General features: G+C 42.5%; 1 protein-coding gene across 1 annotated transcript in view; it reads left to right on the top strand.

Moving 5' to 3' along the window:
- The window catches only part of MYO5B (myosin VB), a 696,980-nt gene that overhangs the window by 523,407 nt on the left and 147,864 nt on the right, over positions 1-25,709 (top strand). Inside the window, exons 21-22 of the mRNA XM_030192939.1 lie at positions 1,158-1,397; positions 16,523-16,759. Coding sequence (XP_030048799.1) covers positions 1,158-1,397; positions 16,523-16,759 — 477 coding nt within the window. The remainder of the gene's footprint in view (positions 1-1,157; positions 1,398-16,522; positions 16,760-25,709) is intronic.

The raw sequence follows: 25,709 nt of genomic DNA, 5'->3' as shown, positions 1-25,709 counted from the left end.
GTTTTATTAGATCATACAAGGAATGGAGATTACCTTATCTTCCAAAGACACTGTGATTGATGCGACAGCATTTGGGAGTTATTTTAATGTAGCCTGAGGAGAAATACAGAACCTGTTCAAATAAAAATATCTGCTATACCAATATATCTTCATTAGTCTGATTGACCTTTTCTCTATATTACCATAATAAAGAAATACTGTATTAAATTAAGCAACAGTTACTTGGCATTTAACGTAATCTGACTTTCCCACTCAACAAGTTTATTTGTGTGGGTTGTTTTTTTTTTTTTTAATTAACATTTACTGTCATTTTTTCTGATCTTCCTGTGTAGCTGATTCATCACTTTACAGCTGTGGTTCTCAGCCCAATCCCTGGGACTGCCAGTCATGTTTTCAGGATACCCATGTGATTATGCAGGAGATAAATATGCATACAGCGGAGATAAGATTTGCATGCACTACCTCATTTATATTGATTGCTGATGTCATGCCTGGGTGTGTCCTGAGGACTGGGTTGAAAAAACCCTTCTGTACAGCCAGGGGTGTGCTGGTAAAATTTTAACAACGGGCTCTCTCTCCGGGCATAACCAGCCCTGAAATTTGGTGGGGGGGGGAGGGGGGAATACATGCCTCTCTCTCCCCTCCCTTGTGCAGGCACGCTAGGCATACCTTTGCCGAGCTCCACCAGCCAATAAATGGACTGCCACCATTCTCTGCTGCTTGTTTCTGGCTCTGAGCAGCATGATGGAACCTTCTTGCGCTTGCATGAAAAGTCCCAGCCTGATGCTCAGAGTCAGAAACAAGGAGCAGGGAGCAGCAGTAGTCTATTTACTTGGCTGGTGGGGCCAGCATCACTGCCAGCAAAGTAAAAGATAATTCAGCAGGGGGCCCAAGCCCACATTTTGGGAGCCACTTGTTAAAGTAGCCATGGAGGGCCCTACTTTAACAACCGGCTCCCAAAATTCTTAAAAACTTAACAAACGGCTCTCTCGAGCCCGTGAGAGCCCGCTCCAGCACACCACTGTGTACAGCCCTCAACTAAGATATTTTCATTAAACCTGAAGAAGAAGTAGTTTGTTGTTCTCTCCGCTCCCCACCCCCTCGATCCCCCCTACACATCCCCTCTTCCCCTTACAAATTCCTTCTTTCTCTTTTAGCTCCTACTGCAACACAAGGCTGTCATCATTCAGAAGCACATGCGGAGATGGATGGCTCGGCGCCATTTCATCCTCTTCCGCAGTTCTGCTATAGTTGTCCAGTGTTACTTCAGGCGCATGAAAGCCAGGAGAGAACTAAAGCAGCTGAAGATTGAAGCTCGGTCTGCCCAGCACCTGAAGAAGCTGAACATTGGAATGGAGAACAAAGTGGTCCAGTTGCAGAGAAAGATAGATGAGCAGGTAGAAACCAAAAAATGTCTTTGACAAAAGAAAATGCAGGGGCTGATATTCGACGGGACTCAAGCTGATTAAGGATAATCAGATGACTTATCCAGTTATCTTTAAGCAGATTTTAAGCTTACTCAGAGGGTAGTTATTAAGGTGTGATAAAAGCTGGGCTTTTACAATATCTTTATTTACCATGGGAGTTACTCTACAGCCCAGGAGCATCAGGCCACTAACCTGTGGCTCAATGCCCCCAGTCTCCATTTTTTAGGGGCTGCTGTAGGTAAAAAGCATTGGCCTCCCCTCTTCCCCCCCCCCCCCCCCCAACAAGCCTGCCACCTTCCCTGAAAAGGTCCCTAACCTGACCCCTCACTTCACAAGGATGTATTCCCCAGCCACCACCACCACCCTCTCCCCCCCCCCCCCCCCCCCCCCCCGGGCCTACTCAAAAGGCATCCTTGGTTGTCTGGTGGAGGCCAGGAAGGAAAAATCCTCAGTTGCTTCTGTGCTTGCTGGCACCGAGTTCAAAATGGCAGCCAGTAGTACTGCGAGACTACCACTTGGAATCATGGCCACTGTTTTGAACCCAGCTTGGGCAGAAGTGACTGGAGATTGTTTCTTCCTGGCCTCCAGTAGGCCACCAGAGATGCCTTCCAGTAAGCCCTGGTGTCCTACTGGGAGAAGGAGCGTAAGAAATCTTTGGGGAGAGAGTGGGAGGTATGGGTCCTTGTCGGTGGGGGCAGAGCTTGGCTCTTGGGAGTGTTTGGGTTTGTGAATATTTGGGGGGTGGGGGGGGGGGGGGGGACTGGATAGTCATTGCTTTTTACCCACAGCAGCCTGGAAGCATAGGTTCATGGGTTAGGGCCCTGATGACGGCAGAAAAAATAACATCGGTTTATATATAATGAGGTGTTTTGCATTCTTTGCACCTCTTTATGATGTAGCTTGTGGTAACTTAAATTAATGTGCCTTATTGGCCATAATATACCTAAATAACTAACCCCTCTTATCTGCTTAAGTCAAACAGTGGATTTTTGATCTGAAATGCAATTGCATTAAGTTATCCAGTTGAGTTTAGAATAGCTGTTTTATACAGTCCTGATTAAGTAAATAACGGTAAGCGCATAGGGCCAATTATCAGGGCTTTTAGATTCTTTAAGTCCCGCCCCTAAAACACCTCTGAGCACACCCACAGCTAAGTAAATAAGCTTTAACCAGCCAACAATCACTATCTAGTTACAATTTAACCAGTCAGTGGGCCTGCATTTTTACAGGCATGCATTGATGTGCATATATCGATTTGAGCATTGACCACACAGCATATCAGAACTTTACTACATTCGTTGATGATATTTGTAATGTCCTTTTTTTTCTGGTTTGTTAGTTTGTTTTATTTATTTTGGCAGACTGCCGGGCCCATTTTCCTTACTCACTGTGATACTTAAACACCTACCCCCCTCATTCTACAAATTTGCTCGCTCGACTTGATGCTCAGCGCGCAAAGTTGTGTGTCTAGGTTATAGAATAAGGTCAGTTATGTGCATACCTTAATTCCATTATTAGATGCTCATTGGCACTAATTAGCAGTTACCCACATAACTACCCTTAGTCTTCTTCTGTATTCTATAAAATGTGCGTGCAGTTTCCATAGCATGCACCTGCAAGGAGGCGTGCCTGGCATCTACGCATATATCTTATAGAATTCTTGCAGTTATGTGCTTAACTGCCTATAGTTAGGCACGGGATAAATCCAATAAATAGGACCAATTTTATTCATGCAGGGAAGGCAAAACTCAAATTAAGAAAATAACTCCCAGTAACCTCACCATAAGTAATACGTGTCACCGTTGGTCACAAACATTCTTAACGATTATACAGGGATCTTCAGATGTCACAGCACAGATACTGCATTTTAACAACTTCTTATGTGGTATAATTCTCATTGATCCCAATTTTTAGTGTTTTATATACATATATTGCAGTCTCTTATCAAAAACTCAAAAGCCACTTAGCTTGAAAAAAACTGGAACCTCTGCCAACATGGCCAAGTTTCGACTTCTTCAGGGTAGAGGTTTACTGCACAAAAATAAACACACTCAAAATATCTAAAAAAAAAAAAAAAACCAACAAAAGGTTCTTTAAAAAAAAAATTCTTTGACTAATATCCACGGTGACAACTCACAGGCGTTCCATTTGATGTCTCACTCAACATCATGAAAGATGGCGAACGGCATCTTATGTCACCAAATAAATAAACAGCTGATCAGCAAACACGAAGATGAGAGGATAAAGATGCATTCTGAAGGACCCAATCATAAAGTCCACCATTCCAGCTCTGCATTTAAACCTCGGGGATGTAGCATTTTTAACTGAAAAATCCAGTACTGCTCCTTATAATTAAGTAAATGTTCAACATTTTTTTTCAATTAAAAACACTGTATACTGTCATTAGATTATCTAACTCTGAGCAGGAACAGGAAGTAACAGCAGAGGGAGCAGGGAACCGGAGGAGCCGAATTTACTTCCGGATTTATGGTATCAGTGATATTATCTCTGTGCTGAAAACATATACCTGTTTCATGAATTCTCTTTAATAACTTGAGTGCGCCTATCTGTACAGTCATTTCTTCTGTTTTAACATTTAATTTTTTTCACAGCCTTGTTAGTGACTGGACAGGTCAGAGAATCCTAGCTACTACTGAAAAAATGTGACACCTGCTAGACAGATTCATGTTGCATGCCTTACGGGATGGAGGAAACTATGGTATTTTGCTGATAGTATTAAAATGGCAGGACAACAACAGAGAAGGACTGAGCAGATCAAACACAGTGAGAAAATGGAGCCACTCTATGGAACCAAAAGCCCTTTATTACAGTCCAGCACAATGTAGATAACCCGACACAGCTGTGTTTCAGAAAAAATTGCCTGCATTAGGGGTCTCAACTCATACAAAGTTCATTACGTTCTTTTCACATGTCCTTTGTAATGCCTTTCATAATGTAAGTAGTTATGATCATCACAATTTATAATACTGTTCCTACAGTATTCTTTACCATGTAAGATGCTTTCTTTTACTATGTAAGCCGCACTGGACCTGCTGTATGTGGGAAAGAGCGGGGTACAAATGTAATCTACTATAATAAAACGCAGCCTCAACGTTCTGAGGACACTGACGTCACTGAAGTCACTCACACACCGGTTCGTGGTTTCATGGTGGTGAAGCCACCACACCATCTTCATGCCCCGCCCTCGCGTCACACGTGATGACGTCGAGGGTGGAACATGAAAACAAATTAACGCACGGGGAGCAGCGTGTTTCCCTACTCCTCCCCTTCCAAGAAATCCCAGCCGCCGCTGATGTGCACATCAACCCCGCCCTTTTCGCCACATAGCCCCGCCCACGGTTGCACACGCTTAACCTCACCAACCTCCCTCCCTTCCTGTCACCTCCCCTCCTCTTATGCGTGTCTCCCTGGTGGTCTAGAGGTACCTGTTACAGCGGCCCAGGAAAAAAAGAGCCCCCTCTTTCCTCCCGTACCGGTGGCTTCCTTGCTGCATGGTGTGGGAGTCCGGCTCTCGGCGTTTCAAAATGGCCGCCGAGAGTTCAAGCTGCCTCGCGAGACTTCAACTCTCGGCAGCCATTTTGAAACGCCGAGAGCCCGACTCCCACACCATGCAGCAAGGAAGCCACCGCTACGGGAGGAAAGAGGGGGCTCTTTCTTTCCTGGGCTGACGGAACAGGTACCGGAAGGGGAGGGGAAGGGAGTCCCGTGCCCGCTAGCGCCCGTTTCATCGGCGCCAGAAACTGGCCATTTTTACTAGTAAATAAATAAAGGAACAGCATTCATATACAAATAGGGCTCCAAAATACCGCTTCTTTGTGCCAATTTGCATAAAACTGGAGCAGCAATACAATCCGTGAATAAGCATAACAGCTGATAGCTGTGTTGGGTTATATACATTGTGCTGGATTGTAATAAAGGACTTTTGGTTCCATAGAGTGGCTCCATTTCCTTACTGTGTTTGATCTATTAAAATGAGAGGTACACCTCATCTGCTTTGAAAGGAATATTTATGAAACTGTGGTATCAGTAGAGGTCCGTGCACATGTGCATTGTCCATTTGGAAGCCCAAAGGAGCGAGAGGAAGATGCCGGAAGAAAAAAAATCATCATTTTGATATCCCTTCTGTTCCTGACCCAGGAAGACATTTTTCTTATAAGCTCTTTCCCTGTGATCCCCACACAGAAGAGCATCTACCTGTACAGAAAATATCAACACACATGAACTGAAAACTCAGTGGGATATATTATACCATTTTATTTTTGTTACATTTGTACCCTGCACTTTCCCACTCATGGCAGGCTCAATGCGGCTTACATGGAGCAATGGAGGGTTAAGTGACTTGCCCAGAGTCACAAGGAGCTGCCTGTGCCGGGAATCGAACTCACTTCCTCAGTTCCCCAGGACCAAAGTCCACCACCCTAACCACTAGGCCACTCCTCCACTCATAGGATGTCATATGAGCTGTCACATTGAATTATTTATTTATTTATTGCACTTGTATCCCATATTTTCCCACCTATTTGCAGGCTCAATGTGACTTACAAAGTCCAGTTATGGCATCGCCATTCCAGGGTAAAAGATACAATTGGTGTAACAACAAGATCAAGGATGACAGGAAAGAGCTACGCAAACAGTTATAGAAGTATGACTTCCAGAGTAAGGGTGGAGTGGTGAAGTGTTATAATTAAGCTATGGGTTCTCGTGGTAGGCCTTGTTGAAGAGAGAGGTTTTCAGAGGTTTGCGGAAGTTGATTATTTCTTTGATTGTTTTCGCGTTAGTTGGTAATGCATTCCACAGTTGCGTGCTAATGTAGGAAAAGCTGGTCGCATGTGTTAGTTTGTATTTTAGTCCTTTACAGCTGGGGAAGTGTAAATTAAGAAATGTGCGGGCTGATCTTTTAGCATTTCTGGGAGGTAGGTCCACGAGGTTTAGCATGTAGGTCGGGGCTTCTCCGTGAATGATTTTATGAACAATTGTGCAGATCTTGAATGCGATGCATTCTTTAGGTGGGAGCCAGTGAAGAGAAGTCCATTCTTTTATGGGTGGAGGGAGAGGAGGATCCCCATCTTTTACCAAAGAGCTGGAGTTTATAAAGTGTAAGATATACGGAGAACATAGGCGTAGACTGGGGGGGCGAGGGGGGGCAATGCCCCCCCAAACGACGACGAGGCGGCGCCGCGCCATTAGTTAAAAAAAAAAAAAAAAAACACATGCAGGCACGCGCTCCTCTCCATCCGCTTGGCTTCCCTGCCCTCTCTGTCTGCGTCCCGCCTTCCTCTGACATCAGAGGAAGGCGGGACGCAGACAGAGAGGGCAGGGAAGCCAAGCGGACGGAGAGGAGCGTGTCCGTCTACCCCTCTCTCTTCCTCCCTCCCTCCGGCGCAGGCAGCAGTCTTTTTCAGCGTTCCTGGCAGCGGTAGCAATGTACACGCTGCCTTCGGCTCTGCCCCAAAGCCTTCTCTTAAAGTTCCTGTTCCCGCATAGGTGGGAACAGGAACTTGAAGAGAAGGCTTCCGGGGCAGACCGAAGGCAGCGTGTACATCGCTACCGCTGCCAGGAACGCTGAAAAGCTGAAGACTGTTGCCTGCGCCGGAGGGAGGAAGAGAGAGGGTAAACGGAGTCACGATCTTGGACCTCGCGGGGGGGGGGGGGGAGTAGAAGGAAGATGGATGGAACTGGGAGGGGTGGGGAGCAGAGGGAAGATGGATGGTACTGGGAGGGGTGGGGAGCAGAGGGAAGGAGCAAGAGATGGATGGGACTGGGAGGGGTGGGGAGCAGAGGGATGGACCAGGAGATGGATGGGATTGGGAGAGGTCAGGCACAGCAGAGGGAAGGAACAGAAGATGGATGGGACTGGGAGGGGTGGGGAGCAGAGGGAAGGAGCAAGAGATGGATGGGACTGGGAGGGGTGGGGAGCAGAGGGATGGACCAGGAGATGGATGGGATTGGGAGAGGTCAGGCACAGCAGAGGGAAGGAACAGAAGATGGATGGGACTGGGAGGGGTGGGGAGCAGAGGGAAGGAGCAAGAGATGGATGGGACTGGGAGGGTGGGGAGCAGAGGGAAGCCTACTGGAAAGAAGACACTGCATAAAACAGAAGACACTGGGACCAAAGCGAATAGAAAAACTAAATGATCAGACAACAAAGGTAGATAAAAGTATTTTATTCATAATTTATAAATTGAAATGTGTCAGCTTTATGAAATGTGCATCTGTGATATTTTGCCTGTAAATTTCAATTCCTTCCTCCATATTAGCATATTCATTTGCATATGTATATATGCAAATGATATGCTAATATGCTCTGCCCATTCTTTGCCCCCCCCCCCCCCCCCCCCAAAATGAAACAGTCAAACTACGCCTATGACGGGGAATATATCAAAGTGCATTTGGAAATTCTTTTTAATCAGGCTGGTGGAACCCAATGCAAGTGGGACTTTTGTTTTTTAATCTTTTTGCCACATTTTCTTGGTCTCTGATAGCATTTGTTTCTATTTGAGGATCTTACTTTCTGCATATGTAATACAGAATGGTTGCTTGGGCCTGGCACTTCAGTTAGTAGCTGGAGCTTCTCTGGTTCTCTTTTCCTGCCAAAAGTTTATTTATCTACCATTTCCAGTCCTTTTTGTCTTTCCCTTAGTACGTAACAAGCTTGCCCTTATAATCCACCGTTTTTATTTTGGTACATCTCACCAGTGTCTTGATTTAAGAACTTGGGGGGTTTCTCTTAGTTCTCCATTCTTTTATAAACTAAAATATAAAATAATTTAGGGTTTTCCTAATAAAAGGTTTGACGTGAAAACTGTACAGTTTTTTTTTCCTGCAAGCTTTTCCCAATATGGCAAAAGTGTTCTTTTTAGGAGCACAAAGGTTTTTGAAACGTTTGGCAGCTTCTTGGAGCAACAGGCAATCTGAGAAAGTTGCTGTGAAACTCCATCCTGGTCTCCACTGAGGATAATGCTTCAAATCTTGTTTATGCATCAGTCGTCATCTGAAATGTTGAAATAGCTGAGCTAGGCAGCATGTAATACATACCCCATGGGTTTAAAGAGGGGAAGTTGCCCATATCCCCATGTTTATTTTTTATTTGTCTAAAGACCAAAACGTGGCTAGTTTGAAAAACTAAATACCAGTCCCCTATAAATTCTAGCAAATATCTCATTCAAAATTGGGTCCGGTGATTAGTACTATTGAAACAGAGATCTTCACATTATTTTAGAGTTTCCTACTGCTCAAATATATAGAAAAACAGTGTCTTAAACATTCTCATATTCTCATGTTTTTCAAAGGCAACCTCAGCGGCGCTCATTACCAGAAACTTAGATTTGGCAATGTAACTAGTGCCCACTTCTTCATTGGTTTAGCCAATTTCTTAACTTTTCGGTTTCAAACTCTTTTATATTTTTATCAGATTTAATTACTTATCTTTAATGATCAGACCAAAGGGTTCAGCTGCCCGACATGCATGTTTCGCTCTATATCGAGCTGTGTCAAGGGCTATCCCCTACAGTCTATCCCAGCGTCAGCTCTACTTTATTATCACGGGTTTACCCCTTCTTAATAAAGTAGAGCTGACGCTGGGATAGACTGTAGGGGATAGCCCTTGACACAGCTCGATATAGAGCGAAACATGCATGTCGGGCAGCTGAACCCTTTGGTCTGATCATTAAAGATAAGTAATTAAATCTGATAAAAATATAAAAGAGTTTGAAACCGAAAAGTTAAGAAATTGGCTAAACCAATGAAGAAGTGGGCACTAGTTACATTGCCAAATCTAAGTTTCTGGTAATGAGCGCCGCTGAGGTTGCCTTTGAAAAACATGAGAATATGAGAATGTTTAAGACACTGTTTTTCTATATATTTGAGCAGTAGGAAACTCTAAAATAATGTGAAGATCTCTGTTTCAATAGTACTAATCACCGGACCCAATTTTGAATGAGATTTTTTATTTGTAGCATTTGTATCCCACATTTTCCCACCTATTGTGGCTTACATTTGCCGTAATGGCTGTTGCCATTTCCGGGTAATAGAATTACAAATTGTATTGCGTTAAGGTGCGTACATACATGGTAACATACATGGAACATAACATATATGGAACAGATCATGGTGTGTATATATATATATATATATATATATATCAGGTGCATACATACATGGTAGAGAAGAATACATTATGGTATTGCATGAAGGTTCCTGAGTAATAAATCGGATTATAACCTACGTTAGGTCATCGACTATAGAGAGACCCTATTTGACATAAGGTTTACGGTGGTAGTGCTTGTCATGTGATAAGATTTTGGTTTTTTGTAGATCGTGTATAGTGTTATTATTTAGTATTTAAGATGGATGTTTATGATATGCCTTCTTGAAAAGATCTGTTTTCATTAGCCTTCGGAAGATGGTTAGGTCTTGCGTTGTTTTTATGGCCTTCGGTAGTGCGTTCCATAGCTGCGTGCAGATGTATAAGAAGCTGGTCACGTATGTGGATTTATATTTTAGCCCTTTACAGTTAGGATAGTGGAGATTGAGGAATGTGCGTGATGATCTTTTTGCGTTCCATGTTGAGATTTATAAGACCAGAATGTAGCACTTCTTGATTCTGTACCTTACTAAAACTCAGGGGGGAGGGGGGGTTGTATCTCTTGTGTCATACTCTGGATCTTGTATTACTGGAGATAATTATGCCTTTGCTGTGTTTGTACTAAAGGCATTCAGACTTGTGTATTGAGTAAGTGCTGGATGCAGTTTTCTCAGGCCCATTCACCGAGAAGCACAGGTTTTTGTGTATGGGTTGCTGTTCAAGAGTTTTGATGGGCTGGCTAGTCACTGCGGAGAGACGTGGCAGTCACAAGATGTGTTTGCTGAAAAGTGAAATTGATTTTTTTTTCTCCTATGATTTTCCATTTGTATGCACCACAGGGAGAAATAGATTTTAATGACAATGGTGGTTTTGCTGTAATTGTGAATTGAAATGATGCTTGCAGTGACCCTGCACCTGCCAGAGTAAGGAAATAGAATCGGAGCTTGTTTATGTCGCTCAGGCAGGAATTGGTAGCTTAGGTGATGAGAGAGTTTTTTGCAGCAAAATGTGGAAGAGTTTTGGATCAACTGCAGTTTATCACCATAAAATCACAAGCAATCGGATCTAGGGAGACAGCAGGAGATGTCACGTAAGCTTCTCACCTAGCAAGAATTATTATTCTGTGCCACTGAGCTATCAGGGGAGCTGTACTTTCAGTCTCCCTGTAATAAAAAAGATGTGTGTTCCTCGCCAGTTTGCATAGGCCATACAGATGTCTTGCTAGTTAAGTTTCCCTTTATCTCTATTATGACAAAATCTAGTGCTGCAATGATCCCTTTTTGTAAATTGGTGTGGTAGCCGTGTTAGTCCACTTTTAAAGGTAATAGAAATTTTAAAAAACACATTCTTGTAAATTTGTTGCAGAGCATGTGCTTACCTCCTGATGAGCTGTTCCACGTAAATCTCACCATTTCGAAAAGCTTAGAAGCAAAGGACACTCGCAGTGGCTCTTAAATGTGGAAGAGCATGCAGCATGAGCCCCAGAGTGTGGGAATTAACAGGCAACATGTGTGACACAATAGCTGGGCTTTGTCTTTATTTATTTGGATTTTGCTCACACCTTTTTCAGTAGTAGCTCAAGATGTCCCTGGAGGGCTCACAATGTAATTTTGTACCTGAGTAGGGATGGGGACGGAGACAGATCCAACGGGGCGGGGATGGGAACAGAGCCCACAGGGACAAACTTTGTGCCCGTGTCATTTTCTAGTTGGAAGGGTAGAGGGTGGTGGTGGGAAGGAGGGTTATTATAGCTGCTCATTGTTATTATTGCTTTCTGTTTGTAATTTATAAACAGTTGCACAGCATATTGTTCCTTTTTATACTTTAATAAAAAGATTTAAATATAAAATCATAAGTTTTCAAGACTTCTGTAGATGAGGACAGAGTCCGTGGGGATGGGGACAGAACCTGCTGGGATGGGGCGGGGGTGGGGACAGAAACTGTGGGGACATGGTGTGGACAGAACTGACGGGGACAGAGCGGGAACGGGGATAGGGACAACCTTTGTCCCCGTGCCATTCTCTATACCTGAGGCAATGGAGGGTTAAGTGACTTGCCCAAGATCACAAGGAGCAGTAGTGGGATTTGAACCAGGCACCCCTGGATGTTAAGGCTGTTGCTCTAACCACTAGGCTATTCCTTCACAAACGCTGTACTCAGTGTCTCCTCCTTTGAGTCTTTCCAGCTTCTGGGGAGGATTTCAGTGCGTCTTTCCCTAGCTTTTTCTTTTAGACCTATGAACCCTATTCTATGTCCACACTGCCTGCTGTATGGAAGTTGGTGCACCACACATCAACTTTGAGCTTGAGTAGGTTGGGGAAAACTGATCTGGAGTACACTGTCATATTAAGAACCTTCAAACCGCTCAAAACACAGCAGCCAGACTCATATTTGGGAAAGTGAAATACGAAAGCACCAAACCCCTAAGAGAAAAACTACACTGGCTCCCACTAAAAGAACGAATTGCGTTCAAAGTTTGCACCCTGGTCCACAAAATCGTCTACGGGGAAGCCCCGACCTACATGTCAGATCTTATAGACTTGCCTAGTAGGAACGCAAAAAGATCATCACACACATTCCTCAATCTCCACTATCCTAACTGTAAAGGGCTAAAATATAAATTCACATACGCGACCAGTTTCTCGTACATCTGCACGCAGCTATGGAACGCACTACCGAAGGCCATAAAAACAACACAAGACCTAACCATCTTCCGAAGGCTACTGAAAACAGATCTTTTATTATTATTATTATTATTATTTGTTGCATTTGTATCCCACGTTTTCCCACCTCTTTGCAGGCTCAATGTGGCTTACAATACATCATGAGTAACAGAAATACATGAAAAAGTATACATTTAGTGATAACGGAAGGATTTTGGGTAGCATGATAATGATAAAACATGATAGTATATTAACAAACAAACATATTAAGAAGTATTTAAGAAATATGTAAGAGTTATATAAGAAAGTATACATTTAGGGATCCAAGATGGCGACCGAGCAGGAAGCAGGAGTGGAACGCTCTGCTTGAGCTTTATTCCTTATTCTCTTTTTGATACTACGAGCATGCCAAAGAGAAAGGGTAAGCCGAAGGGACCGTCCCTCTGTAGGCTGGAGACCCCCTCTTTGAGCCAAACTTCTATTTCTGCTTTTTTGGTTTCTACGCCGACAAGCGTTTCTGCTGCCGGGGCGGGGAAGAGCCCCGGCTTGGAGAGCGAAACTTCGCTCAGCCCGCTAGGACCTATAGCTCCCCCACCGCCACAAGTAGACGGGGCCGGATTACCGAGTGAAGGTATAGACTCGAAGGGACGGCAGATCCCGTCGAAAAAGATGGCAGAAGATCTGACCTCGTTGGGGGACATCCAGATTTCGCCAGGATTGGCGTTAGGAGAAACAACAATGAGGGGGACCCAGAACGGTAGTCTCGAGGAGGAAGCCTCGTTGTGTGCGATGGCGATTCAGCCCCTGGCGAAACCCCAGGAAATATCCCTGGACTCTATTTGGACGGCTCTTGAAGCCCTACATAAGGTCTGTACTTCCTTTATTTCGGTTTCATTGAATAATTCTAGACAAGTAAAAGACCTGAAAGAAAAAGTTGAAGTGATTTCTGCTAAACAAGTTGCAATGGAAACTGATATAGTGAAAACTCAAGAACAGCAATCTCAAATAGCAGGAGATCGTCTGATTATTCACAGAAAACTTGAAAATCTAGAAAATTCTTCAAGAAATTTAAATTTACGTTTATTAAATTTTCCTCAAACACAATATATGTCTGCTAGAGAGCTGTTTAACAAACTTTTGAAGGAGATTTTCAAATATCCAGAGGACTCTTTGCCTCCACTGCAAAAAATATATTACCTTAAACTACAAGGGAAAAATTCTCAATCGTCCCCTATTGAGTTACAAACATCTTCTGAATCTTTGGATGTATCCAGACTATTGGAGCAATCTCAGGAAGAAATTAAAACTCGTGCTACTTTAATAATATCCTTTGTCTTTATACAAGATAAAGAGGCTTTATTAAGATTGTATTTTAAGAATTTACAGCCTCAATTTATGGGAGATAAGATTTTGATGTTCCCAGATATTTCTAAATGGACTCAGCAAAGGAGAAAGAAATTTCTGGAATTGAAGCAGAAAGCTGTGGAAATAGAAGCTACCTTTCAATTAAGGTTTCCATGCAAATGTTTAATTTTTTTCAAGAATAATAGATATATATTTTATGAACCTGAACAATTGTCTAGATTTCTACTTATGCACGGGAAAAAAGAACTGACCAAATAAATGTTGGAAATATAGTCAAGATGTAAATTTAGAAACCGCCTGATCTAACTTAAATGTTAATTATTTCCACTTTAACCAACTTCCTTTGGTGATATTTGGATTCTCTCTAATTTGTGGACTGCTGAAAATCAATGTTTATATAAATTCCTTTTGGAATTTAAAAAATTGGAATAATTTACTTTAAAGTTGTTATTTAAAACATTGATGTATCATTCAAAGTATGTTATCTTTGTTTAAAGCAAAATTAATAAAGAAATTAAATTATAAAAAAAAGAAAGTATACATTTAGTTAGTAGTTACAGGATCTTGGGTATCATGATAGTGAAAAAACATGGTAGTGTTTTGGCAAGTAGATATAGTAGAGGCAGTTTTGGATGTGCGTATAGGAGTTTATATTTGTTGATCATTGTTGTATGCCTTGTTAAAGAGATGAGTCTTCAGTAGAACTCGGAAGTTAGCATACCATAAACATCCATCTTAAACACTAAATAATAACATTATACACGATCTATACAAAACCGAACTCTTATCACATGACTGATTAACCTCTTTGCTATGAATAATCAAGCACTACCACTTTAAACCTTATATCGAATAGGATGTCTCTATAGCCGATGACCTAATGTATGTACAATCCAATTTATTACTCAGGAACCTTCATGCAATACCATAATGTATTCTTCTTTACCATGTATGTATGCACACGGTATATATATACACCATGATCTGTCCCATATATGTTATGTTCCAAGTATGTTCCAATTATGTTACCATGTATATATGCACCTTATCGCAATACCATTTGTAATTCTGTTACCCGGAAATGGCAACCACCATTACGGCATATGTAAGCCACATTGAGCCTGCAAATTGGTGGGAGAATGTGGGATACAAATGCTACAAATAAATAAATTAGATTATCTGACTCTGAGCAGCCGGGTGCTTGTGCCACTTTAGAATGCACTGGCATAAAGCCTGCATCAGGAACAGCACCAGGAAGTAAATAAGAAAAACCTAATGGGGAAAAAAGGGGGGGGGGGAGAGGGGTTCAGCTAGTAAATAAAACAAAAAAGGGGGGGGGGGGAATGAGTAGGGATTGACCCATCCACAGTTTTTCTTCTCTGCCTTCCACTATATATCCCCTTTCTTTTTTATGATTTTATACTTTTGTGTTTAAATTTTTTCTTTGTTTCTATTATTTTTTAGTTGTGCAGGGAGGGAACCATCTGACCTTTATTTTCACTCATGATTTTTGTTTATTTTTGTAGAACTTGTATAGATACAGCTTTGTGATGTGTCAACATACTGCTTTATAGAATGGGTTATTTCATAGAACAGGATGTTTCCCCAGGACCTTTTTTTGAAAGGGCTTTGTATTGGTTTTTCATGCTTTTTTGTAAAGGTTTGATTGTTTATGTTGCACCTTGTTCCACCTGTTAGTCCGTAAACATCATGGAAAACTTTTAGGGCTTGTTTTACAAAGCTGCGCTACCGATTCTCGGTGCAGCAAATGAGAGGAAGTCTATTTAATTCCTGTGGGCTTCCTCTCATTTGCCGCACAGGACTCGCTAGCACGAGCTCTTAGGCCTCCTTTTACTAAGGCGCGCTCATGTTTGTTAGCGCGCGCTAAACATTAGAGACGCCCATAGGAATGTATTGGCGTCTCTAACGTTTAGCACGCCTACACTTTTAGTGCGCGCTAAAAACGTGAGCGCACCTTAGTAAAAGGGGGCCTTAGTGTTTTAAAGGCATCTGAACTTTTTGTTGCCAGAAGTGCTATTTCTCTGTGCATCTAAAGTTAATGCCATGACTTTTACTCTGTTGTATAGATAATTTATATAAAAGAACTCTTTTAGTGTCTTTATTTTCAGAGGAAGGGTTTTTAGTGTTTTTTTCAATAACGTGTGATGCCCCTTTTATGTGGAACGGGTAGATGTGAAGTGTCTGTTTACGCTTTCCAAAAATACTAGGACTAGCGGGCATGCAATGAAGCTAAATGGTTGTAAATTTAAAACGAATCAGAGAAAATATTTCATCACTCAACGTGTAGTTAAACTCTGGAATTCGTTGCCAGAGAATATGGTAAAGGCGGTTAGCCTAGCGGAGTTTAAAAAAGGTTTGGATGGCTTCCTAAAGAAAAAGTCCTTAGATCATTATTAAATGGACTTGGGGAGAATCCACTATTTCTGGGATTAGCGGTATAGAATGTTTTGTACTTTTTGGGGATCTTGCGAGGTATTTGTGACCTGGATTGGCCACTGTTGGAAACAGGATGCTGGGCTCGATGGACCTTTGGTCTTTCCCAGTATGGCAATACTTATGTACTCTTGTACATTTCTCTGCGTTATTACAACATGTGGCTTGATAGTTTTATTATTCTGTTGGAGGATTTTCAAAGCTGTACTATTACTGTGAATTTGTAGCTGTATCTATTTATACAGAGGTCCTAGGTATATTGTTTTTGGGGAGTTTTTTTTTTTTTTTTTTGGTGATACTGGTTTGAAAGAGGAGGAATAACCTGATGCTGATGGCATGATGGTTGAAATGTCGGTTCCACTTACCCAGATGACTGCAACGATCATGAATGCCTGCTGAAGAAGCCTAAGAGAACTCTCTTTTGTTTGTCATGCTTTTCTTCGGGGGTCACTGTGTGCTTTGCTGCGTATGCAAAATTCACATTTTAAAAATGTTTCTTCCATTTACAGAGCAAAGACTACAAGAGCCTGAATGAGCAGCTATCCATGACCGTCTCTGCACATGCAACCGAAGTGGAAAAACTGCAGAAGGAGCTACATCGGCAACAGCAGAGCCAGCAGGGAGGGAACCAGCTGGCCAGCCTGCAAGAGGAGATTGAGGCTCTCCGGCTTGAGCTTGGAAGAGCTCACAGTGAAAGGAAGATTCTAGAAGATACTCACATGAAGGAGAAGGAGCAACTACAAAAGGTACCATAGACCTAAAATTAATGCTAACGTAGATGTAGACTGAAACTGCTGAAATGTAAAGACAGGCTGAAAGCGAAGATCTGACTGAACTGTTAAGTCAAAAATTACCCAGTTTTCTTTTTTTTTTTTTTAATTATTTCTTTATTCATATATTTCTGGAACACACTGCCGCGGAACCTGAAAACGATCTACGAACAAACCAGCTTCCGCAAGTTATTGAAGACACATCTTTTTGATAAAATTTACGGAAAGAACCAAAACACATAAAGTCCACACTCACTGTTCAGTAATACATCAATACATCCACTTATGAATTCTCAACCCCCTAATCTCACCACACTCATACCTCTACTCACAGAAAAATGTATACCTTTTGTCTTTTTTGTTATCATATAGTGCCCTTTAATTTCCCGTTGTTTCCTTCCAATGTTTCAATGTTCTTTTCCATTGATATATTCCTTAACGATACTTTGATTTTGTCTTGTTTAACTTTTCACAATGTAATCCATAACCTGATTTGTAACAAATTGTATTTCCATCATTCATAATATATTGTAAGCCACACTGAACCCGCAAAAAGGTGGGAAAATGTGGGATACAAATGCAATAAATAAATAAATAAATATATCGTCACAATACGTGAGTATGCAATCGGCATTTATACAAAAGGCAAAAATAAAAAATAAAGAAAAATATCATTAACAGCCTTTCTGTCCACAAGTTTAGGAAATTTGGAATCCAAGAATTTAGAATTTAAAGTAAAACATATAGCAATAATTAAGGACTAGTGGTTGCAACCTCTGGTTCAGACCCCAGCCTGCATTTAGGGAGGGCACACAACATTCAATTCCACTCTAGCATCTAGAAATTGTTTTAACTGTTTTGGGTCTACAAATTGAAACTGTTTACCCTCAAGCATTACATTACAATAACAAGGAAAATGTAATATGAAAGTTGCTCCCAGTGCCACCACCCTAGGGCGGAGTTCCAAAAAGGCCCTCAGTCTCATCTGTGTAGGCCTTGAGAGATCAGCAGTTTTCTTTTTTACAGTCTTGACACCATAATCCTATTTCTTCATCCATTTTGCGCCTTCTGTCTCGTCGCACCCTACGCCTGGAATAAACTTCTAGAGCCCCTACGTCTTGCCCCATCCTTGGCCACCTTTAAATCTAGACTGAAAGCCCACCTATTTAACATTGCTTTTGACTCGTAACCAGTTGTAACCACTCGCCTCCACCTACCCTCCTCTCCTCCTTCCTGTACACATTAACTGATTTGATTTGCTAACTTTTTTTTTTGTCTATTAGATTGTAAGCTCTTTGAGCAGGGACTGTCTTTCTTCTATGTTTGTGCAGCGCTGCGTATGCCTTGTAGCGCTGTAGAAATGCTAAATAGTAGTAGTAGGGGTATCTAAGTGAGAGGGGCTAAGCTGAACTCGCACCCTTTTTTTGTCATTCATGACAGCTGTGGCAGAAGAATGTAGACTAGTACTAAAAGGTAAAATATGTTCAAGTAGTTGAACAGAGATGATATATTTAAGAGATAAACGAGTGTTTAAGAAGGAAGATTCTACACGAATATTAATAAATAAAAGCAAGAATTGGAAAAATATCTTTTTATTGGACTGTCAATACATTTTTTAGCTAGCTTTTGGAGACCAAAATCTCCTTCATCAGGTCAGAACAGTTTGAGCAAAAGATGACAATATTACTATTAGAATACTAGTTAAAAAGGCCCGTTTCTGAAGGCAAGGAAACGGGCCCTAGGCAGGCAATTCCTCCCCCCCTTCCGCGAACTTGTCCCCCCCCCCCCCCCCGGACCGCCGAAAACCGCCCCCCCCCCCCAAACCCCCGACAGCCGAAGTGTTGTTGTGCCCTTCGCGTTCCTTCCTCATCATCTTCTCTGGAAGTTCCTCTGCGTGCGTCTGACTTCAGACGCATGCATTGAAACTTGCAGAGAAGATGATTGAGGAAGGAACGCGAAGGGCACAACAACAATTCAGCTGTCAGGGGTTTGGGTCCCCCGTCAGCACAGGTAGTCCACAACAGCGGCAGGAGGGCGGTTTTCGGCAGTCCGGGGGGGGGTCGAGGGGGCCGTAGCGCGGGGGGTGACATGATTCCGAGGCAGGGGGAGGAGTAAGTGTTTCCCTACTCCTCCCCTTGCCTTGGAATCAGCTGTCATGACGTCAGTGACGTCAGTGCGTGTCTGCCTAGCAGACCACCTCCAACCTAGGGAGCCACGGTCCCAGGCACAGAACGTTGGAGGTAAGAATTATTATAAAGGATATAAGTGAAACGTAAAAGCAGTGAAAGTCTTAAGGAGAAAGGTGAGGTGGGGGGGGGGAGGAGGGAGAACAGAGGAGAGAGATGAATTGGGGTGATCAGAAGGTGACAGAGCAGTACAGTTTTATGGTTTATAAAGTTGTAAAGTATCATATTTTATCTTCAAACATTTAATGTTCCTGGACTTTTTTTTTATTATTTCCTCTTAGTATTCTGAACGTAAGGTCATTGATACAGTGCGTCCCGAAAAGTGCTCCCCCACGGAAGTGTCAATTTTGTTTGCTTAGTGGCATCTGATCTTATCTCTGTGTGACTTGATTCTAGTCTTCAACATCTGGCTGTCTCTTCTAACTTAGCACCTGTCCTCACATTTTCTGCATTGAATAATATATATTATATTTCAGGAACAGCATGAGTAGGATCTCCTTATGTTGTTTTTCCCATGTGGGTAACAGTGGGGTCCTGTGATATGTACTTGCACAGTTTGCAGCTTGGTATATTGCAAGGCCTTATTCCATTCTCTTCTTTTTGAGTTTCTGTTCTGAGTTTGCTTTTCACGAATGACTGCTTCAGATTAGGTGATTGACCAAGGCCAACAGTGGTGGAGCAGGAAATATCTCCTTCAGCAATTCATCCTGAATCGGTGGTTATAGATCTTCTATGATTTTTTTTTTCAGTTTTTCCAGCTCTTGATTTTGACACTATAAGAGAGACCTCTCTGAGGTTTTCTTTTCTTTATATTGCAGTAGGTTTTCCCTGGATGTTTTAAATGAAAGGCAATCTTCTGGAGATGATTTTGTGGTTGTAGCTTTTTTTGTTTTGTTTTGTTTTGTTTTCTGTGATGGATTCAGTGATTAGTTATGAGATGGATATTCCTGTCTCTTGGAACCCAGCATGTACAGTATATCATATGGATTTTTTTGTATGTGAGTTGTAGAAGTTTGGTATTGTGGAGGCAGTAGCATCTGTCAGTTGGTTTCCTGTTTGTATATAGCCATTGCTGATCAAAGCTGTGGTGTTCAGAAAAAGAACTGTGAAATGTTTTGAAGGTCTTCTCTCCCAGAGTTCAAATCATGAAATGTTCTCGACGTGCCAGTAATATTTAAACTAGCTGATATTTAGCTGGCAGCGATCAAAGTTTAGTTAAACACCGGCTGAATTGTGCCTGGATATTCAGTAGGGGGCCTATCTGGATGCCGGCATTGCAGATAGATACCCGGGAGTTATCCAAGTACCACAGTACCCAACTAGATAATCAGCAACCACCCGGGAGTTATATGACTACCATAGTACCAGGAAAAGATATCCAGCAGCCATCTGGGCACAAGGTAGCCACCCAGGAGTTATCCAAATACCACAGTACCTAGAGAGATACCCAGCAGCCATCGTGTTCTAAGTTACTGCCCTGAGTTAACTGGATAGTTATTCCAGTACCTCTGCTGAATATTAGCAGTGCCTTGGGTAACCCTCAGCTCCACCCTGAATCTATCCCTAAACTGCCACAGCAGCAACTGGATAGTGCCACTATGGTCTCCCTGGATTTTTAGTGGCACTAGCTGGTTATGTGCTGCTAAAAATCCAGGGATCAAGTATTGGGCATGATTCCAGCACACCAAATAGAAGGCCTTGTCTTTTTAAGAAATAAGATTGGGGAAACAAAAGGTAGGTGGGAATCCTAGTGTGATTGAGCTCAACCATACATCCATTCCAAGTCGATAAAAGAGGAGGCGCGGGGATTAGGGAAGGCAGAGGGAATTAAGATATAGCAGAATTAGAAAAGGTGCAGAGAAGGGCGATGAAAATAATAAAGGGGATGGGACGACTTCCCTATAAGGAAAGGCTAAAGCAGTTAAGGCCCTTTAGCTTGGTGAAGAGATGGCGGAAAGGGGGGGATATGATAGAGGTCTATAAAACACTGAGAGGAGTAGAACAGGTAGAGATGAATTGCTTGTTTACTCTTTCTAAAAATACTAGGACTAGGAGGCACGCAATGAACTACTAAGCAGTAAATTTAAAGCAAACCAGAGAAAATATTCTTCACTCAATATGTAAGTAAACTCTGGAATTCGTTACCAGAGAATGTGTTAAAAGCAGTTAGCTTAGCAGGGTTTAAAAAAGGTTTGGCTAATTTCCTAAAAGAAAAGTCCATAAGCCATTATTAAGATAAGCAGTGGATTTTTCCAAGTCTGTTTCTAGGATAAGCAGCATAAAAATTGTTTTACTGTTCTGGGATCTTGCCAGGTACTTGTGACCTGGATTGGCCACTGTTGGAAAGAGGTTACTGGGCTTGATGGACCTTTGGTCTGTCCCAGTATGGCAACACTTGATCATATTTATAAGGGTGTGGGGGAGAATAGAGAATACTGGATGTTAATATCCATTGTTATGTTAAGTAATAGAGTTGTATAAAGTTTTTGATTGAAATAGTACGTATAGGTGCATTGTGGATCTTGGATAACTAATAAGAAGTTGTTAAAAAAAAAAAAAAAAAATAGTTAATGGGATGTAACCAAAGGAAAACCTCAGAGAGCCTCCTCATAGTGAGATACAATTCAGAGCTAGAAAAACCTTTAAAAGACTTATAGTCACTATTCCAAGAAGATGAATTGCTGGAGGAGATATTTACTGCTCTACCAAGGTTGGCCTTCTGACAACCACCCAATCTGAAGAAGTAATTAGTGGGGGAAAAAAAGCAGACTCCTATCAGAAGCTCAAAAAGAGTAGAATGGCACAAGAAGTTCTTGCAATATATCAATCTGAAAATTGTGCCAACACATATCAGAGGACCCCACAGATACCCACTTTGGAAAAATGTTTAGTATAAGGGATCCTACTCATGCTCTTCTCAAAGGTGAGGGCAGTAGCTAAGCTGGGGAGAGAGGCCAGATGTTAGACAAGAATCAGTTCACACAGCAGGTATAAGATCAGATGTCACAAAGCAAACCAGAGATAGAAAACGTTTGAAGTTAAAATAATAAGATACTTTGGACTTTTTTTCAAGGCCTCTCAGTACCCTTCTCCACCACCGCCAACTCCAGGCTCCGCTCATTCTGCCTCGCCTCACCCTATGCCTGGAACAACCTTCCTGAGCCCTTACGCCAAGCCCCCTCCCTGCCCGTCTTCAAGTCTTTGCTTAAAGCCCACCTCTTCAATGCTGCTTTCAGCACCTAACTCTCACCTTTCAGGAAATCCAGATTGTCCCAATTTGACTGGCCCTATCGGACTGTGACTGTTCACTTGTCCTCTAGATTGTAAGCTCTTTGAGCAGGGACTGTCCTTTATGTTAAATTGTACAGCGCTGCGTAATCCTAGTAGCGCTTTAGAAATGTTAAGTAGTAGTAGTAGTAAGGCCGTGCTAGCGATTCCTGTGCGGCAAGTGAGAGGAAGCCCATTCAATTCCTATGGGCTTTCTCTCATTTACTGCACAGGAATCGCTAGAGTGGCTTTGTAAAAGAAGCCCTTTGTAACTAATGAGAGAGGACCTCAAGATCTGGTTTTCCGATCACATTGTAAAAACCATATTCCTCTGTCACCACCTGATCACCCAATCCACCTCCTCTCTGTACTCCTTTCCTATTCCTACCCCTACCTTTCCCCTTGAGACTTTCATTGCTTTTATGTTTCACTTATATATTCTGATATTGTTATCTTTTGCTCATACTGTCCTGATCTGTGGAAGGAGGTTCTGGCCGGCAAAAGCTAGTCAAAAGATGCAAAAGATGTATAAAATTGACTCGGACTTTAGAGGATGACACATTGGATGTTAGACCTACGATTGTTATTGTGAACTTTGTTCTGGAACCTGATCGAGACTGGGTCTTAAAGCTTTTCTTTCAGCATGGAGATACTATGTTCCTTGATTGTAAGATTAGATTATATGATTAGAGTGGTCTCTGATGTGGCGAGACCTACTCAAAAGCGACATCAGCAATTTTTGAAATTATGCACTCACATAATACAATTAGCCTTTTTAGGCTTAACTATCCCTGTACATGCGTTGTCAAATTGAACTGGTCATTTTTCTAGTTTTCTAGATTCTAAGTTAACAGGCTTACCCTCTTCTCCAAGCACTCTACCAAAACCCTCATCCACACCCTTGTCACCTCTTGTTTAGACTACTGCAATCTGCTTCTTGCTGGCCTCCCACTTAGTCACCTCTCCCCTCTCCAGTCGGTTCAAAACTCTGCTGCCCGTCTCATCTTCCGCCAGGGTCGCTTTACTCATACTACCCCTCTCCTCAAGACCCTTCACTGGCTCCCTATCCGTTTTCGCATCCTGTTCAAACTTCTTCTACTAACCTATAAATGTACTCACTCTGCTGCTCCCCAGTATCTCTCCACACTCGTCCTTCCCTACACCCCTTCCCGTGCACTCCGCTCCATGGATAAATCCTTCTTATCTGTTCCCTTCTCCACTACTGCCAACTCCAGACTTTGCGCCTTCTGTCTCGCTGCACCCTACGCCTGGAATAAACTTCCTGAACCCCTACGTCTTGCCCCATCCTTGGCCACCTTTAAATCTAGACTGAAAGCCCACCTCTTTAACATTGCTTTTGACTCGTAACCACTTGTAACCACTCGCCTCCACCTACCCTCCTCTCTTCCTTCCCGTTCACATTAATTGATTTGATTTGCTTACTTTATTTATTTTTTGTCTATTAGATTGTAAGCTCTTTGAGCAGGGACTGTCTTTCTTCTATGTTTGTGCAGCGCTGCGTATGCCTTGTAGCGCTATAGAAATGCTAAATAGTAGTAGTAGTAGAGGCCAGAGGATATAAAGAGACTAAACTAACAAAAGAACACACAGAATTGATATCTTTGGTTTAGGGGACATTTCATTAGCAAGCACAAGCCTTCGGCATTGTATTGTGCAGGTGATGGACTGCTAACAGAGGCCTTTTCTATCATTAGCTCTGAGTGGTACTCTCTGGGCTCTCTGAAGATGGTTTGATTTAGCGGCATGAGAGGCATTTAGGAAGCATAATAACCAAGAGGTGACACTGGTTGTAGACAAGCAGCCCAACAGTGGTAGGAATAAATTTATTAGTTGCGTTGACACTCTACAAAATGATTTAATCTGGAAGTGCTCCTTATGTCCTTTTTTTCCCCCTTCTGGACTTGAAAGCCTTGTTCTTAATTCCCTTCATTAATCTGTCATAGAACAGGCCAGTTTCACAGACTAAATAACTTTCCAGCTACAGAGAAACTTTTGGTGTAGCTTTTGAGCAAGATGATGGGAAAGATTATATTGTATTTAATAATTTGGTCTACTGCATACAGTAAAAGAGTTAAAAATTATAGAAAAGGGTAATTCAACAAGCTGTATGAAGTACATGCCACGGGTTTTGCACAGAGGTGCATTTCACCTTATACATCTGTCTGGGGTCTCCTTCCAGCCGCATTTACCCGATCCGTGATCAGCTCCAAGTCTGTGGGTGGCCATGCTTTTATGTGAATTCTCAGGATTTCGTTGAAAAAAGGACACTTTATGTTTAAAATAATTGTTTATTGAGCATAATTTTGCAATACACAACATGAAAACCATAAGAGCAGCTCTTTCCCCAGTAAAGCTGCAAATTAACATCATGTCTGTAGTTTTAGGCTTTATTTAGAGCTTTACCCCTCACTTGCCCCATCCTTCCTTAAATGTTATATTTTGTATACAATACAGAGTTGGCACCAGGGCCGCTGAGAGGGGGGGCGTGGGGGCAAGATTCCCCTGGGCCTGGCCTCCCAGGGGGGCCTGGCACCAGGGTCTGTCTGACTCCTGCTCCTTTCAGGACCTGGGTGATCGCATCCAAACAGGAGCAGGAGAGAGAAAACTCCAGTGCTGGGCCCCCCTTAGAGGCTGGGGAAGAGCAGACACATAAGTACATAAGTAATGCCACACTGGGAAAAGACCAAGGGTCCATCGAGCCCAGCATCATGTCCATGACAGCGGCCAATCCAGGCCAAGGGCACCTGGCAAGCTTCCCAAACGTACAAACATTCTATACATGTTATTCCTGGAATTGTGGATTTTTCCCAAGTCCATTTCGTAGTGGTTTATGGACTTGTCCTTTAGGAAACCATCTAACCCCTTTTTAAACACTGCCAAGCTAACCGCCTTCACCACGTTCTCCGGCAACGAATTCCAGAGTTTAATTATGTGTTGGGTGAAGAAAACGTTTCTCCGATTTGTTTTAAATTTACTACACTGTAGTTTCATCGCATGCCCCCTAGTCCTAGTATTTTTGGAGAGCGTGAACAGACGCTTCACATCCACCTGTTCCACTCCACTCGTTATTTTATATACCTCTATCATGTCTCCCCTCAGCCGTCTCTTCTCCAAGCTGAAAAGCCCTACCCTCCTTAGTCTTTCTTCATAGGGAAGTCATCCCATCCCCGCTATCATTTTAGTCACCCTTCGCTGCACCTTTTCCAGTTCCACTATATCTTTCTTGAGACACAGGGCTTTGGGGCCTCAGGTTTGGCTGGCGGGGATCCCCAAGCCCCGCCAGCAGAAGCCTTCCTTCAGTGTTGTTCTCCACCGCATTGCCTGCACTGTGGCTGCTTTTCCCCTCACGTTGCACATGCCCCAGGCCTGGCTCAGTCTCTCAGCGGCCCTGGTTGGCTCTATTTCTTTCTCAATGAACAATTTGCATTTTATTCCTCTCCTGATATTTCCTT

The sequence above is a fragment of the Microcaecilia unicolor genome, chromosome 2 (assembly GCF_901765095.1).
Source record: "Microcaecilia unicolor chromosome 2, aMicUni1.1, whole genome shotgun sequence".
In the NCBI taxonomy this organism is placed as follows: domain Eukaryota; kingdom Metazoa; phylum Chordata; class Amphibia; order Gymnophiona; family Siphonopidae; genus Microcaecilia; species Microcaecilia unicolor.
Note: the sequence above shows the minus strand (reverse complement) of the source record. Positions and strands in the feature narration are given on the sequence as shown.